General features: G+C 37.1%; 1 protein-coding gene and 1 pseudogene across 7 annotated transcripts in view; both read left to right on the top strand.

Moving 5' to 3' along the window:
• LOC110598248 (malate dehydrogenase, cytoplasmic pseudogene) lies at window positions 1-8,944 on the top strand (annotated as a pseudogene).
• Rnf38 (ring finger protein 38) overlaps window positions 1-15,334 on the top strand; it is a 130,154-nt gene extending 114,820 nt beyond the window's left edge. For 5 of the 7 annotated variants that reach the window (XM_078047830.1, XM_078047829.1, XM_078047827.1 and 2 more), the window contains 2 exons: window positions 8,951-9,072; window positions 11,908-15,334. In XM_078047830.1, coding sequence (XP_077903956.1) covers window positions 8,951-9,072; window positions 11,908-12,106 — 321 coding nt within the window. In that variant the 3' untranslated portion in view covers window positions 12,107-15,334. Of the gene's footprint in view, window positions 1-8,950; window positions 9,073-10,955; window positions 11,056-11,907 lie in introns of all 7 variants that reach the window. The other 2 variants (XM_078047831.1, XM_078047826.1) reach the window with 1 other exon arrangement.
• Window positions 15,335-19,458: the final 4,124 nt, after the last annotated feature.

Below are 19,458 nucleotides of genomic sequence, written 5' to 3'. Positions count from 1 at the left end.
GAATTGTGAATTAAATGAATTGTGAATTAATTTGGGGATTGTTGTGTCTTGAAAATATTGTTCTAATCACCATCTAAACATTAGGTAAACACTGCACTTCAAGATACAAATTTGTCATAAAAGTATTCTACATCTAATTTGAACACGTGCCATAAATCTGTATCAAGTAGGTAGACTTTTGATACTCTGTTAGAGTTACAGTTCTATTGAGAGAATGCAAATGAGAACAGGGGAAGTTTTGATGTTGAGATATTCCAAAAAGATTTTGTGGAAGTAGAAGTGTTTGAGAACCTGATCTTAAAGAATGAGGAAACTTTTTCATTCATAAGATTGAGGCAGGGAAGTCTTGAGGACTAGCGTATGTACTTTGTGTCTAAAGTGAAAGAGAGAAAACAGAGATTTGATTGAAAAGCTCAATTAGATGTCCATGCTAAATGTTTTTGTGTATTTATGGCATCATATCTCTTAAAAAGTCAAAACTCTGTTAGCAATATGAAGGAATAGATGGAAGTGGTATCAGAAAACTGAGAAAGGTACTCTATGGAGTAGGAAAAAATATGTACAAACTATACAATTTGATAAGGGATTAATATCCAAAATATATGAGTAGCTTTCACAACAATAGGCAAAACTGAATAACATGATTAAAAATGGACTTGAATGGATATTTCTCAAAAGAGTGACTAGTAGTGCTCAACATCACTGATTATGAGAGAAGTGTAAATCAAAATCACAGTGAGATGTATCTTCACACCTGTTGGTATGGCTATTATCAAACAAAGTAAGTATTGATAGGGTGCGGAGTAAGGAGAATCCTTGTATATTGTTGATGGAAATGTAAATTGGTACAGCCATAAGGGAAAACAAATTAAAAAAGGACTGTCAGCAGTATGACCTAGCAACCCTCCTGCTGGGTATGTGTAGCTATAGAAAATTGGCACCTTGTAGAAGTATCAGGTCCATTACAGCATTATTCGCAATAGTCATACTATGGAAACAACTTGTGCAAGTCAGTGGATAACTGGATTTTAAAATTGTGGTGTAAATAGAGTGGAATATTATTCGGCCATAAATGGGAAATGCTGATATTTGACAATATGAATCTGAAAAATATTATGGCAAGTGAATTATAGAGGGGGCAAGAAATACTGATCTTCTTTACATGAGGATTCTTAAAATGTCAAATAGTAGAGTGTTGGTTATGGAAGTAAAGAGGGAAGTAAAAATATAGACTTGCCATTTGATAAGGGTAGGTTTAGAGGTAGATAGCATGAGGACTGTGGTTAGTAATATTGTATTGTTTATTGTAAACTTGCTAAGAACATAGATTTTAGGTACTCAAAAACTAAAAAAAAAACTCAAAAAGAAGTGGAAAGTGATGGGTAGGTTAATTTGCTTGACAGTGGTAATCATTTCACTGTATATATATCAAATGATCATATTGTGTACTTTAAATACATACAATAAAAGAAAGTACAGCTTTGAAAGATGTTTTAACACTTCAATCAGTAGGATTTTATCTTGAATGGTTAATTCTGGTTTTCAGGGGTAAGTGTTCAAAAATTGCAAAAGATGATGCTCTACAAAAAGGACTGTATTAGCCCATGAAGAAGGCACAGACACCAAAATGCCAGTGGGTCAAATAGTTGACATTTAAATAATGTTGATCTTGCTATAGGAACATAACAGATGTGGTTTGAGGGTTAGCAGGCAAATTTAGATTTGAATATGTTGAGTGGAAGTAATTTTGACCTTAATTTGATACTGCCAGCCATCCTTCTTATCTCAACTTCACTTTGTCTTTTTCATTTTATGAATGCTGGAACCGTTTTTAGGTGCATTGAATGTGGGCATGGAGAAGGAGTCATGATCTTAAACTGCCTTTTTTTTTTTTTTTCATGCATAAGAGATCTAACCCAGTGCTATATTTTATAGTTTTTCTCTTTCTTCCTACATAATCACACTGTATTGTCCTTTAGTTTTTTTTCTTTTTTTTTTTTTTTTTTTTTTTTGCAATACTGGGATTGAATACAGGGTCCTCCTGCACATGCTATGGAAGCACTCTACCAATGAGCTGCATTCCCAACCCCTTTTTAATTTTATTTTGTTTGCATTTATTTATTAGTACTCTGCCACAGAGCTACATCCCCTCCTCTTTTTACTTTGAGGCAGGATCTCGTATGAGTTGCTGAGTGACCTTGAACTTGGAATCTTTCTGCCTCAGCCTCCCAAGTTGCTGGGATTCTAAACATGTGCTACCATACCATCTAAATTTCATTTCTTGAAGTTAAAAGAGGCATTAATAATTTTCTCATTTTATTTCTACCATTTGCATTACAGCAATGTCTACAGCAATAAGAATGAGTGGCTTATCTTTATTAAAATCAACCTGTCTTAAATCATATTGCTGAAAGAGATAGCTGATCATATTTATATCAATAGAAAAGTAGTGGTACAATTGTCATATAAGAAAAATATCTGGGCTGGAGCTCAGCAGTAGAGCACTTGCCTTGCATGTGTGAGGTTCGATCCTCAGCACCACATAAAAATAAATAAACCAAATAAAGGTATTGTGTCCATATACAACTAAAAATATATATTTAAAAAGATATATCTGGGGCTGGGGATGTGGCTCAAGCGGTAGCACGCTTGCCTGTTATGTGTGCGGCCCAGGTTCGATCCTCAGCACCACATACAAACAAAGATGTTGTGTCCACCAAAAACAAAAATAAATAAATAAATATTTAAAATTTTTTTTAAAAAATATATATCATATTTTGACTTAGCTGGGCACATGCCTGTAATCCCAATGGCTCAGGAGGCTGAGACAGAAGTTCAAAGCCAGCCTCAGCAATTTCGAGGCACTAAGCAACTCAGTGAAACCCTGTCTCTAAATAAAATACAAAAGAAGGCTGGGGATGTGGCTTGGTGATTGAGTGCCCCTGAGTTCAATCCCCAGTACCAAAAATGGAAAAATATCTTATTTTGACTTTGAAATTCCTTTCTAAACTGTATTTTGGGGTTGAATATTTTGATGTTCTCCAAAGTCATATTTACAACCAATCAAAAAGGCCTTACTTGTCTTTTTCGTTTTATGTCATAGTGTAGCTGTTAAACACTCCCCAGCCCTGGCTCACTGGCTGGATCCAGATGGCTCCCCCACTCCAAGTCCCTACATGCCCAGTCTACCCTACATGTTCTTGTCTTGGTACCTTTACTTCCCTTGATCCTTCAGCTAAGATCTTTCTCCATTTCTCTATGTTTTGGAAATATAGCATAAAAACCGCCATCTTTGTGATTATCATTTCTTTTCTTTTCTTTTCTTTTTTTTTTTTTTAACATTTATTTATATGCAGTACTGATAATTGAACCCAGGGCCTCACACATAACTATGCAAGCTCTCGACTACTGAGCCACAACCCCGGCCCTGTGAACAACATTTCTAATCTATTTCCTGGGTACAAACGAGTCTCTCTTTTTGTTCTACTGAGATTTAAGCACTAATCATGTCTTGCCTTCAATTGTCTTGCCTGTTGCATCATGTAAATTTTTGGAGGGCTTGATCATCACTCTGTATCCACTAAGGAATGAATGAGCATATTTTATTGTCATACAATTATGTACTATAGGACATACTGTATCCTATAGTACATAACAATAGAGGTGTTAAGGTGCATATCAACTCTATCATGAATTTTATCTAAATTTTTTATGCTGATTTTGTAATCAGCCTCAGTAGACTTCATGTATTATAGTGTTTAGAAGGGTTGAGTATAGCAGTGAAAGGCAGCTATTTATTCAGATGACCCAGTTCTCCAAATAAGGCTGTCAAAATGCAAAGCTGTGATTATTGTCTTAAAACACACACAGAGCTATACCAGCATTAGATATTGAAATTTGAGGAAATTAATTCTATTCCTCTCATTGCCCATTTCCAATTCTTAGTTACCTGTTCCCTTAACCATAAGGCAGCCTAATTATAGAATAAAGAAAATAGCTAATTAGTCATTAAAAACTGGGAGATGCCTGGTGCCATTTTACACACCTGTAATCCCAGTGATTTGGGAGACTGAGACAGGAGGATGGCAAGTTCAAAAGCCAGCCTCAGTACCTTAGCAAGGCCCTAAGCAACTTTTTTTTTTTTTCCTAAGCAACTTAACAAAGCTGCCGCAGTCTGGCTGGGCACAATTCACGAGCCACTTGTCAAGCAGAAATGAACATTAGTTTCAGAACACACACGCTGCATCACATGAGCTCTTCAGGAATTCCCTCAGAGCCCAACTGCCACCACTGGCTTCCAGGGAGCCTCTCAACCCCTACTCCTCCCACTCTTGAGGCCGATTGGCTGGGTCGCATGGGTGGAGCCAAAAGAATCCTCCAATGAGCATCTCTGTGGTCTGAAAGGGCGGGGAAACAGCCCAATGAGCATCACCACAGAGGAGCCAATCAGCTGGAAGTTTGCTGGGGCCGCTTCGGCTATGGCTCTCAACATCTCCCCCTCTCTGTTTAATTAAACAACAAGCATGTGGCTTAGGGACTGTGCCTGCCTTAGGTTGTCCAATATTACATATGGTTCTTACCTGTCATCGGATGAGCTGACCTCAAGGCCTCCTGTCTTAGATTGGTACCGTTGCAATTAGCTCTTACCCGTCATTGACTACCGGGCCAGCATATAGCCACACCTGTGGATAGGCCTTTGTACCAGTGGGGGGGGTGAGGTTCTTTTCCTCGCCTCTGTTGGCCCCCAAATTTTAGCTGAATGACCATCACAAGCAGAAGGGAGGAGGATACACCAAGCCAATTGACGGCTCCTTTTTGAAAAATTGTACCACTGATGACACCATCAGCAAAAATACCCCGGCACTACCACAAGTCGCTGCACCAACAGATAGTTCATAATGCATACAAGTGATACATAGTCAATGCAAGTTCTGCAAGCAGTTCAGTGATAGCTATTGCAGAAGCTGTAGTTTGGTTTTATCTTTGTCTTCACCGGCACTGGGATGAAGATAGGAAGTCTGGCAATAATGGCTAAAGAAAAAATTATGTAACATTCCAGCAGGCACTAAAAGAAAACAAATTTTCTGAACAATTTACATTATCCTGAACAGAATTATTAAATATAGTGAAAAGGAAAGGTGAAAGTAAACAAACAGATCTGTTAACCTCCTTTTTTGTTCACATGTTAAAACGATCCTCAACAGCTTTTACACAATTTAAATTAAACCATTTAAATCACGTAAGAAAAAAAATATTTGGATCCATTTTTTCATGAGCGCTCATCATATATGATATATGGACATACGGACATACAAACATACAACACAAAACACAAGTGTGCACACATAATATAATACATACAACACATAACATTAGTAAAGGCCTTATAACTTTTTACAGGTGAAATCTCCATAGCAATGTTTAAAAACTCCGTAGTCAAAAAATAGAACTGATCAGCAAAACATTAACCTAGGTCTGTATGAACTCAAAAAACAAAATAGAACTTTATGATGTGGGAAAGGGCAATAATAAAATAGATATTAAAAAAAAAAAACATCCTGGTTTCATTAGCTTCCAGGTGTGGGAGAACCACTGTTGCAGATGTGTAAGGATAGCCAAACTGGAGTTCTGGATATCCGCTGTTATGGATTTGAGCCAAATCATCTTCTTTTTTGGTCTGTAGAAATTGCTTTAGTTAGTCTCTCTGGAATCCAAATCAGCTGCTGTTCTCCCTGTGGAAATACACAAACAGACCCCCACTCCAGATAATTACTGGGTCAGGACCTTTCCATTGTCCTGTTAGAATATCCTTCCAAAGTACCTTGGGCTTATGTACATTTTTTGGACACACATGCCTTTTCGCAGCACTAAGCCCTGATGAAAACAAATTTTAAAAGTTTAGAGTAGAAAGGGTTATTTTAAGTTTATCTTTGGGAAATATATACCCTTTCCCAATTCCCTCTTTTGCTTTAATAAGGGTACATTTTAATAGTTTGATGAGCTCTTTCAACTATGCCTTGTCCCTGTGGATTGTATGGGATTCCTGTTATATGAGTAATGCCAAATGATGAGCAAAATTGTTTAAAAGAGGTAGAAGTATAACCAGGGGCATTATCTGTTTTAAACTGTTTTGGAACGCCCACAGTGGCAAAATTTTGTAAGCTGGCAGCTGGAGATTTGCTGGGGCCACGATGAGCCAATCAGTGGAAATTTGCTGGGGCCACTTTGGCTGTGGCTCTCAACATAAAAATAAAAAAGGGTTAGGGATGTGGCTCATTAGTTAAGCACCCCTAAGTTTAATCTCCAGTACAAAAAAAAAAAAAAAAGATCACAAGTTTGAGGCCAGCCTGAGCAACAACCCTGTCTCAAAACATAAAAGGGCTTGGAATCTAGCTCAGTGGTAGGGGATCCCTAGGTCCGTTCCCCCAGTATCATAAAAATAGAAAAGAAAGAAAAAACATTGGATGGTGCAGAAACAATAAGTATAGTAACTGCACTGTATTAAAACACATCAAATACATGAGTTCATAGTGGTGCTTCAAGAAAGAAACTTATTGGATTCATTTATCCTCCCTTTTCTTTATAAATTATACTACTGGGTACAGTTTGGTATGAAGCAGTTGCTCATTAAGAGCCAAGTGCAATGGCACATATGTAATACCAGTTACCTGGGAGGCTGAGGCAGAAGGATCGTGCAAGAACTTATCTCAAAAAATAAAAAGTGTTGCTCAGTGGTAGAGCACCCCTGTATCCAATCCCCAGACAGCAAAAAAACAAAAAATGATTACGTTAGAGTACTGTGATTTTGCCATCCTTTGTGAATTAATGAATCTTGACAGTGTTCCATCAGTGTCTGCTCACATAATGGCTAGACATAATAGACCTTATAAAAAAATTAGATACACCAACTTATAGGAAATAAAGGAGACATGGATGTATTAAAACCACACAGGTCAGAAGTAAAATTATACTTTAGTCAGCAAAATTCTACTGGGAATTTCTGCAGATCATTGATCTGTTTTCTTCAACAAATTTAAGGATGAAAAAGAGACTTGGGGCATATTAAACCATGGTAATATTGATTTATTGGGCTCCTTATTCAGATAGACCATTTGTCTTAATAATCAAAACCAACATGGCATTTGAACATTAATTTGGTATTTGATGTTGAAGAATTAGTATTAATTTTTATGGTATAGTGATATCATTGTGGTTATGTTCTTTTGACAAGTCTTTTTTAGGAATTGATTCCATGGTAGAGGTGACCTGCCTCCCTCTCTGAGGTTTATTTTGCAGGTGCAGAAATTTTCTGTGCAGTTCCCAGTCATGACCAACCTCGGTCTTTGTGACTGAAGCAACTGGTTATATTGCATATTCACTTGTATAGTATTAGAAATGAATCTGACTATAATTCTTGTGTTGTTGGATATCATTCCATACTGGGTGTCCGAATGGTGTCCTATTGGAACTGTAAGATTGTGTCCTTCCTCTCCTGAAAAATGTCATTGCAACAGATAAAAGATTACCTTCAAAGAGGCCAAGAAGGGAAAGCATGAGATGAAAAATGTACCAAATGTAAATGTGAAAATATTCAAAAGGTAGAGTGCTGCCTCTGAGAAATAGGACAAGAAATCAGTAAGGTTATCATTCTAGAAAACCCAGGCAATACCAACTGCTTGAGCTGTTAAGATCATATCGACTCTATCAAAAGTTGACTCCTTCCATCCCCAAGGAGATTTGATTCTGGATCACAACCAAACTAAATCTCATATTGCTCTACAACTTCATGTGACTACTGATTGTGAAGAATGTCATTATCTGAAGAAACTGATCCTCAGTTCATTGTCCAGATGTCAGCCATGCCAAGGTGAAATTGTAAGGAAAGGTGGTAGTTGTTTATGAAGCTGACTCAAGGGAGAATTCATCATGACCATGCAGTAGCATGGTGCTCCTGCATCAAGGCTAAAAAGTCATCCAGTGTAATGTCTACTGCAGAAGCCATCTCTGACCACATCAGAAACTTCTGGTTTGGAACCTAACGGGAGTCTGTGTCTATGGGTGTTATCCATAATGGCATTAACTACGGTGTTACCATAATCTGCTCTGCTCATTCCCTGTGGTCATCAAGAATAAGACCTGGAAGTTTGTTGAAAGTTTCCTTATTAATGATTTCTCTCATGAGAAGATGAATCTTGCTGTAAAAGAATTGGCAAAAGAAAAAAACTGCTTTTGAATTTCTTTGCCTGACGAGGCAGTCAATTTGATGTTACTGTATGCCGCAAAACTGAAGAATCTTTGTGTCATCTTTGACTCTAGGATCAAATAATAATACCAAACTTAAATTACTCATGAAAAACAATGCATTTTAAAGATTATATGCTTCCTGGTACAGGTTTGTGAGTGAAAGTCTTATTATGATGGTAGTGTGTTGCATTCTAAAATTTTAAAAAATACTCACATGGAGGGGGGAAGATGTTTTTAAAGCAGTGGTTCTCAACCTGGGCATAATTTTATTCCTCAGGGGATGTTTGACAATGTCTGGAGACACTTTTGGTTGTTAAAACTGGAAAGTGCATTTAATGCCAAGGTTATTGCTGAACATTCTATTAGCAATAGCCTCCACAGCAAAGAAATCCAGCCTAAAATGCAGAAGTGTTAAGTCGTTAAACTTAATACACATAGAACTATCTTACCAGTGAAATAATACCATCTTTTAGTTTTCTTCAAAATAAGTTGGAGTTTAGGGTAGATAGTGATAGATGAAATAAAATTAGCCATGAATTATTGAGTCTGGGTAGTGGGTATACCGTATTCATTGCACTATTTGTTTTGGTTTGTTTGTTTGTTTTTACTTTTGTATGTATTTAAATTCTTCTGTGTAAAATAAAATATTTAAAATTAATGGACTAGGAAATTTAAAGAAAGGTGAAAATATGTCTTTTCTCTACAGGCCCTCTTAAACCTGGCAGAGCGACTGGGAGAGGCTAAACCTCGAGGACTGACTAAAGCAGATATTGAACAACTTCCTTCTTATCGGTTTAATCCTAACAATCACCAGTCAGAACAGACTTTGTAAGTATATTTTTTTCTAATATATGTGTTATCTTTTTTTCTTTAATTTAAAGGAAAATTTCATGAAATAAAAGCTTGAGACTCAGAACTTGATGTAAAGATAAGTTATCTCTTTTTCATACTTGGGGTCTATGCTGACCAGTAAGGTAGCCACTGATTGTGGAGCTATTTAAATTCAGTGAAACTGTTAAATTTCTTCCTGGGTTTGTGGTGCACACACACCTGTAACCCAAGCTACTCAGGAGGCTGAGGCAGGAGGTTCACAAGTTCAAAGCCAGCCTTGGGCAAATTGTTTAGACCCTATCTGAAAGTAAAATTTTAAAACGGGATGGGGATTTAAGCCTCAGTGATAGAGCACTTAACGAGCATATGTGAGGCCCTGGGCTAGACTAGAGTTCTGTCAAATAAATAGATCAATACATAGATAAATAATTAATTTCTTAGGCATACTAGATACTGACTGCTATATTTAAAGGTGTTAATGTAGAACATGAAATGCAAAGTTCACCCATTTTTAAAATATACAATTCAATGAATTTTATTGTATTAGTAGAATTGTACATCCATCACCACAAATTTATCACCCTTTTTATCACCCCCAAAAGAAATCCTTCACCCACTTGGAGCCACTCCCCTTATCTCCCAGCCTTCTCCACCTTGACACACCCCCTAGCCCTTTGTCTCCGAGATTATATAATATGTGGTCTTTTTGTATCTGGCTTCTTTAACTTAGCATAACTTTTTCAAAGTACCTTTGTGTTGTAGCTTATATCAGTAAGTCACTCCTTTTTGTGGCCAAATAATATTACATTGTGGATCACACTACATGTTTATCCTTTTCTTCAGTTGATGTACATTTGTGTTGTTTCCACTTTGGGCTCTTGGGAGTCATGCTACTTTGAACATATGTGTACAGGTTTTTCTGTGAATATAATGTTTTAATTTTGGATACATACCTAGAAATGAATTGTTGGGTGTCATATTGTAACTGTGTTTGACTTTTTGAGAACTGCCAGTTTTTGCAAAGTTGGTTACACCATTTTTTATTTCTACCAACACTGTATAAAAAGGTTTCAATTTCACTGCATTTTTGCCAGCATTTGTTATTGTTTTTATTATAGTGTTCTAGTGACTTTGAAATTGTATCACACTGAGATTTTAATTTTCCTTTCCCTGGTGCCTGTTACTGTTGAGCAGTTTTTAAATTTCCTTTTTGTTTTGGGGTGTGTGTGTGTGTGTGTGTGTGTGTGTGGTACTAGGGATTAAACCTGGAGGTGCTTAACCACTGAACCACATCCCCAGCACCCACTTGCCTCTTTTTTTTTTTTTTTTTATGTTTTTATTTTGAGACAGAGTCTCAGTAAATTGCTTAGGGCCTCACTGAGTTGTTGAGGCTGGCTTTGATCTTGCAGCCCTCCTACCTTAGCACCCTGAGACGCTGGGATTACAGGTGTGTGCCACCATGCTCAGCACCAGCCCTTTTTATTTTTTTTGAGACAAGAATCTTACTTAAGACATTGCTAAATTGCTGAATCTGGCTTTGAACTTGGAATCTTCTTCTCTAGCCTCCTAAGTTAATTTTTATATATGGTGTGAGGTTAAAGGGACATCTACCTTCATTTTTTCATGTGTAAAGAGTATTTTTGGTTTTAAAACTTGATTTGGATGTTAGCCAGAGATTTTCTGATCAGTTATCAGTAAAACAGAGCACTCTTACTAAATGCCTTAACATCATTGTTTTTCAGGTTGATAGATTATTTTGTCTACTAATTTCAGTGATAAAAAACTGAAACTGATTAAGTGGCTTTTGTAGACTTCAGAAGTCATTTCAAAATAGAAAACCACCCAATTTTATGTTTAATTGATCTCTTTGCTTCTTTTAGGTGTGTAGTATGCATGTGTGATTTTGAGTCAAGGCAGCTACTTAGAGTCTTACCCTGTAACCACGAGTTCCATGCCAAGTGTGTTGACAAATGGCTTAAGGTAAAATGACAGTATCTAAAAGGAAATAACACTAAATTTTCTGTTTTAGTGATTATAGGTTCATTAGATAAGTCTGTGGTTTAGTGGAGGATGGGTATAGGATATAAAATTGAAATACAACTTTGAGAGTATTCTCTCTTCAGATGAAGAGAAAAGGCCAGTGAAACTTATGGGTTGGGGATATAACTTGGTGGTAGAACATGAATGAGGCCCTGGGTTCCATTCCCAGCACAGGGAGGATGGGGTTGCTATGGTGATCAACATGGGAGTGATTATACAAAACCTAAAAACTGGCTATCTGCCCTTGATAATCAACTTGTCCTGATTTTCTGATAGTATATAAGGATAAGACCTGAACTTGTTAGGCCAGAGTTTCCTCTTAGTTTAGAAGGGTGCCTCACTAGAGCTCCCTTCACTTTTAAGTTAGTTATTAAATATATCTAAACTGGTGCTGGATAATTTTGTTTATGTATTTAAACAGACATATTAAAAAATCATTTATGGCAAGAAGCTGAGGCAGAAGGATGGCAAGTTCAAGGCCAGCCTGGGCAACTTAGTGAGACTCTGTCTCAAAATTAAAAAGGGGATAAGGGTGAGCTGGGGATGGAGCTCAGTCCCCCAGGATTTAAGCCCCAGTGCTACCAAAAAAAAAAAAAAAAGATCATCCATGGGATAATCAACTCTTTAAGGTTTGTTTTCTTTCTTTTTTGTTTTAAGGCATGATTACTTTGTGCCTCTTTAAGAGAACAAAGTGTCTAAAACTTGTGTTGGAAGTAAAAATAGTATTATTTGTTTTTAATAAATTTCGTTGTATGAATCACAATGCAAACAAGTTTCTCTTTTGTATTTTAGGCAAATCGTACTTGCCCAATTTGCCGAGCTGATGCTTCAGAAGTGCATCGGGATTCAGAATGACCAACCTAAGAGCACAAATTTAGTTTGGGTGTTCCTCATCACATGTATATACGGACTATCCATTGAACTTAATCTGTGTGGCTTCCAGCCCTCCCTTTACCAAAAGGGTCAATGGACCTTTCTTTGCACTGTGTGACTTAATCAACTATAAAAGCTTACAATTAGTCTTCACAATTATGGGATTGTTATACTAACCGTGTGATTGGAACTCCAAAGAATTTTTCTTTAGCTTAATTTTGTGTGTGCACTAACATTCCCTGGTTTTTTGTGTGATCATTCCGAGTGTTGCTGCAAGATTACAGTGGACGTGATCTTTTAGCATGTGCTTTTATAAAAAGTGGTAGCTCCAGATGATATAGCAATCTACCTTATATAGAGCCTTCAGAAACTGTGAGTGGAAATGAATGCAGCGTATGACTGTTGATAAATGTTTTATCTGTGTGTGTGAGAGAGTGTGCAACTACTTGTGAGAGGGCATGGTAGCTAACGTGTGTATGAGATCCTATATACCAGCATGTACCAAGAATGTGTGTGTAGTTTTATTATGCTGCAATGTATAATCTGGTGTGTTATTTAAACAGCACTAGTACTGTACACTGGTTTTTCCCCTTGTGTTTGCTGTTGCACACTGGTTGCTAAGGGTGCATCAATTATAAGCATTGAATACTCCATCCCTTCCTCCTAATGAATGGAATGAGAAAAGCCTTCTTCCTTTGCTTCAGGCAGCTGTCACCTTCTCTTCATTGGTGGTCCTAAGTGGGTCACTTAAGAAAAAAAGTGTAACAGATTCTCACTCCATGAACCTGAGTTTTGATTCTGTTGTGGAAAAGAAATTTTTTAATCTCCAACTTGCTGTTTCCAAAAAGAAGGTGCAATATCATACATCATCTGTTAGCAATATTAGCATTTCAATCATTGATTTGAATGTTGATAACTTTTTTCTTTTACATTTTCAGTAAGCTTCTTACAGAAAGAATCTGTGATGATTTTTTTTATTTTTTCTTTATATAGGTGTGTGTGTGTGTGTGTGTGTGTGTGTGTGTGTTTAGATTTATAGTCCTTTCTGAAGATATATGAGTAATATATTTTTAAGAATACCACTGGTCCCATGAAGTCTTGCCTCTTTGACTTCCACCAGAACAAAATCTGTTAATTCAGCTTGATTTCCGATGTGTTCTTTGTTCAGGCTCCCATAGGCAACTAAATTATTTCAAGAAAACTGTTTTTCTGTTCATATTAATTCACTTGCCAAGCTCCAATTCTGAAAGTTGTCTTAGTTCTTCCCTCAGTAAATGTGCTTCTTTTTGAAGCCCTTGTTTCAGGATGGATCAAGTGCTTTGACAGCTTGTGTTCCTTAGACCTGATTTGCTTTGATGTCTTGCCGCTCTTTTAATTTTTGTTTGAATAAGAAAAAGCTTAATACAACAGATGTCCAGAATACTTGCAGTATAAATGAAGATTTGATTTTTGTATAAAATAATGCTGTCAAACAGGAATTGACCCTCATTGAGTTGATCTGAAATAATACATAGCTGTATTTTTTTAATAGGTTCATTGAGCAAAATTCAGATTGTCATTTTCCCAGCAACATTTAGATTCCTTTCTCATTCTTTTAGTGTATTCAGCATTGTCTGCCTCCTCCTGCAGTTGATGTCATTGCTTTGTTTGCAGTAGCACATGCTACATTATTCTAGTCGGGACTGTGAGAACTTGTTGCCAGCCTCACTCAGCTCTCAGTTGGCTCTGAGTCAGTTTTGTACTCAGACAGTGTTAACTACTTGTTACTGCCATGCTGCTTGCCCTCCCTTGAAATCTGTAAGCTCATCACAGCCTAGAGTTCTGTAAAGTTAATTCACACAGAAGCACAATTTTGTCTTCTTCCAGACACTGTTGCCTCTATCTAGTCATACAAATAGGATTTTGCATACTTTGCCCCTAGATTTGTCAATGCATCAGAAATGCACATGTTACTGTTAAATCATTAGGATAATTCCCTTCCTGTTCCTGAAGAGTAAAAAGTATGTTAAAGACCAAAATTATTGGCATATAATAATCAGCTACATACAAATCACGTATAGTTTTATCTTTATTTTTTTTAATTAAAAAAATCATGTTTAAAATGGCAAAAACCCATCTTATAGACTTCTTTTATATAGCTACAAAAATTTATATCTGTACAGATCTAACATAACACTACTACACTCAGTATTCATTTTACTGAAGCATGCAAGTTAAAGCACTTTTTCTAATTTATATAGAGATACCTAATTAACAAGGCACATTATACTAATGACTTCAGGAGAAGTAGCTTTTTCTCCCCTTCCTCTGACTATAAATTCCTATTGTAATGTCCCTTTTCTAGTAAATTTTTGAGAGGCAGTTGGCAATTTAGGAGGCAGCAAGGTCTGAATTTAATTGTTGCACTGTTGTGGCTGATCTCTTGGGGAATGCCTTGTCTTTGCATGGAGCTCTTAGAGATGTGTCCGGACTTGCTTACCAAGTGGTTAGTGCATATTAGGAGCACAAGTGTGTGTGTTCTGACCAGCTCAGACTAGCCACAGTGAGCAACTCTGTGTCTAGCATATGAGAAAGAACAGTTGATTTCTTGCCCAGCTGTTACCACTGGTGATGTGCCAGATTGCAGGCAGATGTTGGTTTGTTGCCTTTATCCTCTTTCCTCCTAAAACAACATTGGCTTTACCATCTTAACTCAGCTGTGGGTTTTTTTGTGTGTGGGTTTTGGTTTATTTGTTTTTTGGTATGAATTGTCATGTTTGGTATTGTTTTTAATCCCCACCCCCCAAAAAAACAATTCAAGGCCTCCATGGATCAAGATCTCATATTAAGGATTTTTTGTCCTGGGGAAAAAAAAATTTTTTTTTAACCAAAATCTGGAAAATGTGAAAGTATATTTAGATTTTATATACTCTCTGAAATGTGATTTAAGATTCTTAAGTTTGGGCCTCTTGTAATAATTTTGAATGAGATCTACCAACTCACTTGTGAGTATATTTTTCACAGATATCTTTAGGCCTTCATTAGAAAGCTATTTTCCCCCTGTTGGTTACCTCATTTTGCTATTGTTTCAGATTATGAAAGCTACAGGGGTGTCTGTTGGAATCATTTGCTGAGTCATTTCCTCAAATCATATTCCATTGTATCAGTTTTAAATGTACGTATTATAAATATCTGTAACCAAATCATTTGAAGGCTTGATAAATTTTTAACAAAGTTTGTACATTTTTTATGAAAGTTACTAGTAATGCTTTACTAAGTAGTGCAATGAATTTTTATTTTTAATCCCTGTGCCCAATTTTGGAGTTGAGAGGGTTGTTGGTAATAAATGTATGATGTACACTTAAAACATTTGTTGTTTCTTGTTACTCTGAAAGGGGAGGGGAAAGTTGGGTATGCAGAGAGAGTGGGTAATAGATGGGATTCCAGCAGATAGAAGTGGGTTGAGCTACTAGCTGCCAGATTTAATTTTTAAACAGTATTTCAGGTGTTTCAGAATTGGTGTAAACTCTTTTTTTATTATTATTAGTTACACATGACAGTACAATGATCTTGACAATTCATACATTTGAATCAAATGGGGTATAATTTCTCATTTTTCTGATTGTACAGGTTGCAGAAGCACGTTGGTGTAAACTCTTAGAAACACAAAAAATATCTTGTATTATAATGTATGGTAAATATTTATATCCTTTAAAAAGCTAAGAAGATAGCAGAAAGTGTAGCCACAGGTATGCTCTGTGCATATTGAACTATAGAAATAGGTAACCATAAGGTGCAAGTGAAAAGATCACAATAGGTAATTGAGCAGCTGTGTCCACATTAGCTACAGTTACTGTCAACATAAGGGAAGAGCCTTTGCTCGATTTTTTTTCCTCATTTTTGCAACATACTTGGGAAGAGTATTTGTGTCAGGTTTTGAGTGTCTGAAATGGTAAACTTGTGTTCTCTTATGGCAAAGGCGTTTACTACATTCTCTGAATAAGGGAGGGGAGGTCCATATGACTTGAAAACATAGATTATTATGACCTCTTCTTGTGAGAACATTTAAAAGCCAACAAACAGTCTCCTGTCGTGATAATGACAGTCCTGGAAAAGAACTGCCCTAGAAAACCACCAACTCTCAGCACATATTTGGGGACGAAAAATTAGAAGCCTTTAAAATAGGCCTAAGTCTCTTATCTCAGCTACTCAGAAAGCTGAGGCAGAAAGAGCAGATGTTCAAGGCTAGTCTAAGCAACCTGTTAAGCCTGTTAAGACCCTGTTTCAAGAGGTCTGGGGATGTAGCTCAGTGTACCCTGGCATGAAAAAATAACATTAACTATGGACATCATGATTTCATTCTTTTTTTTTTAAGAGAGAGTGAGGGGGGGGGACAGAGAGAGAGAGAGAATTTTAATATTTATTTATTTTTTCTTAGTTCTCGGCGGACACAACATCTTTGTTGGTATGTGGTGCTGAGGATCGAACCCGGGCCGCACGCATGCCAGGCGAGCGCGCTACCGTTTGAGCCACATCCCCAGCCCATGATTTCATTCTTGCCAACTCATTTCTCCCTTTTACAAGTCTTTTTAAATTTTGCTCTAAAAGTAGATTTTGATAATATTAAGCCACAAGCATTCCATATATGCTGCTAAGCATTTTTGGTTACAATTATTAAATAGATCACAAACCACTGTTTATACTAAGGGATAATTTTTTTATAATATTGTTTTACATTTATGATCCTAGGTTTTAATCCCCAAAAGGGTCTTTTGCATTCTTGCAGGCTTAGGGTATTGTGCAATAGTGAACACAAATGGCTCAAGTGGGTCAGTGTACCATTTGTTTCTGATCCACTGAATAGAACCTCAGTTTATATTTGGTGGCCAGACTAGCTGAATGGGAACTGTGACAGACAACCATTTCTTTGGTATCCCCAAATCTCAAAAAGACCTGACATAAATAAATCTAACAACCTATCTGTCTAAAAGGTTTAGAATAAGATGGAAAAGGGGGACCTTTCTTGAGTACATGAATAAAAGCATTATCATGGTCTAAAGACTGCTGAACTGATACTGATGTTGTGTTGAAGACAAGGCACACATCAAAACTGCTGTCAGTTCTAAATAATGGAGCAAGTTCAAAGACAAATTCTAATGCAGAACTCCTAGATTGAATTTTGTACCGGCAGTGTAAAAAACTATAAAGGACATTATTGAGTCCCAACAGACAATTGTAATAGACCATCAGTGTGATCCAAAGTATTAATCTTACTGTAGTTCTGCAAAAGAATATTCTTATTCAGTCAGCCTCAGCAACTCACTGAGACTGTGTCTCAAAAATAAAAAGGGCTAGGGATGTAGCTCAGTGGTAGAGCACCCTGCGTTTAATCCCTGGTACTGCAAAAAAAAAGTTCAAAAACAAGAGAAATTGATTTGTAACATGAGAAGACACAGTAGTGGTTATCCTTGACAGGGTTCGTATTGACCACAAGAAACAGAGCAGAGGACAGCATCTAGATTGTTTGTTGGTAGTTTTCTGTTTGTTGATCTATGTGCTTGATTACACAAGCAGTTAAATTTGGAGAGATTCATTATACTTAGGATTTGTTCCATTTTCAGTATAAATTTTTGTGAACGTTATTTAAAAAATAAATGTTCAGGGCTGTGGCTGTGGCTCAGCAGTAGCGCACTTGCCTGGCATGTGTGAGGCACTGGGTTTGATTCCCAGCACCACATATAAATAAATAAAGGTCTATAAACAAGTTTAAAAAAATTTTAAATAAATAGATGTTCAGCTACTCGAGAGACTGAGGCAGGAGAACGCCAACTTAGAAACTTAGAAAGGCCATCTCAAAATAAAAAATTGTCTAGGAGATACATACAGCTCAGCGCTCCTAATACCTTCCCCAACAAATAAGGAAATAGATAAGCGAGCCATAACAAATAATACCACTGCCAATAATGCTGCATTACATTTTAAAACTTAAACAGTATCCCCAAATCAGACATTTCCTCCATCCCAAAACACATTCTGAACTTGCTTTTTTAAGTTAATTTCAGAGCCACAGTATTTCTATAGTAATGCCCCTGTGCTCAAGGTGTTTATGCATAAAATCTACACCAGGGGGCACTGTTATACAAAACCAAGTGCCAAATACAAGCCCTTTAATGCACAAGTCAGGATCAGTTTGGTTATAAACTAAAATGGGCTCTGTTTCTTTCATTCACAGAAAGTACACAATACAGATCTTTGGAGAAGAACAGGGCAGGATCACTCAGCTCAGAGACTCGTTCCTTCCCAAGCACTGATGTGTTTATTTCCTAAAGAGTGGGGCTTCCGAAAATATAAATGATTTTTTGAATGTTTAACTTTCATTTTTAAAGTTGATTCTCAAATGCAATTTTGTTTAGCTTTAAATAAGTCTCCCTCTAAATTGAATACAACTAATTCCTGCATACACACTCAACTCCCATTCTCCCTTCCTCATATACATAGGTGCAGTGAGATCAGGGAATCTGTAACCACCAAGACCAGCCCCTACCAAAGGTCACCAGGGGCTCCCTAAAATGTCAAGTTTCTAGTCTTTGTCTTGCAGGACTTCTCTGAGGTATATGACACTGCTCATTGCTTTTTCTTTTATTTTTCCCTGACAGTACTGGGGATTGAACCCAAGAGCCCTGAGCTACATTCTCAGCCATTTTTATTTTAAGACAGGCTCTCACAAAGTTGATTAGGTCCTCAGTTGCTGAGGCTGGTCTCAAATTTGTGATCTTCCTGCCTCAGCCTCTCCAGAGTTACTAAATGAGCTCCTCATTTATTGATGCTCATTTATTAAAGCTCTGTCTATTTGGCTTTTGTGATTTTCTTACTCTAGCCTCCTTGTATATCTTGGAGTTCCTTCTCTCTGACTGTATTTTTTTTCCTTGGGCCACCCCTTTAAGATGTGTCCCCAACCCTGTTTTCCCATTCCACCCTCTCTTGCTGGACTGACTACATGACTCCTACCAATTCAACTGTCCTCATGACTCACAGTCCCAACTTTTCCCTCCAGAAATTCTGCTTTTTTTTCCCTGAATTTCCCCCTCCTGAACATCTGTAGGCATTCGAAGTCACTCTACTCACGTATGAACTCATCAAATTTCCCCTAAACTTGTTTCTCTTATGTTCTTTAGTTACATCACTGACCTACCATGGGCCCAGCACACCAGCAGGAAACAGGGAAGTCACCCTGAGCTCTTCCATCATCTTTTTTCTACACTCAGTGAATAGTGAATGGTCTGTTCCATCATCTGTGTTTTCATGATCTCACTGCCAACTCCCTTCCCCCAACTTTCATAGTCAAACCTCTACACCGCTTCCAAAAGGAGTCACTCCCACCCATACCCCTAAACCCTTAAATGGTTCTCCATGCTTATATGACAAAGTCCTATCATAGTAGATGTTCCCTTCCTACCTTCCCTCCCTCCCTCAAAAAAAAAAAAAAAAAGT

Source organism: Ictidomys tridecemlineatus, chromosome 4, assembly GCF_052094955.1.
Source record: "Ictidomys tridecemlineatus isolate mIctTri1 chromosome 4, mIctTri1.hap1, whole genome shotgun sequence".
Classification (NCBI taxonomy): domain Eukaryota; kingdom Metazoa; phylum Chordata; class Mammalia; order Rodentia; family Sciuridae; genus Ictidomys; species Ictidomys tridecemlineatus.
The sequence above is the reverse complement of the archived record's forward strand: the minus strand, read 5'-3'. Positions and strand labels throughout refer to the sequence as shown.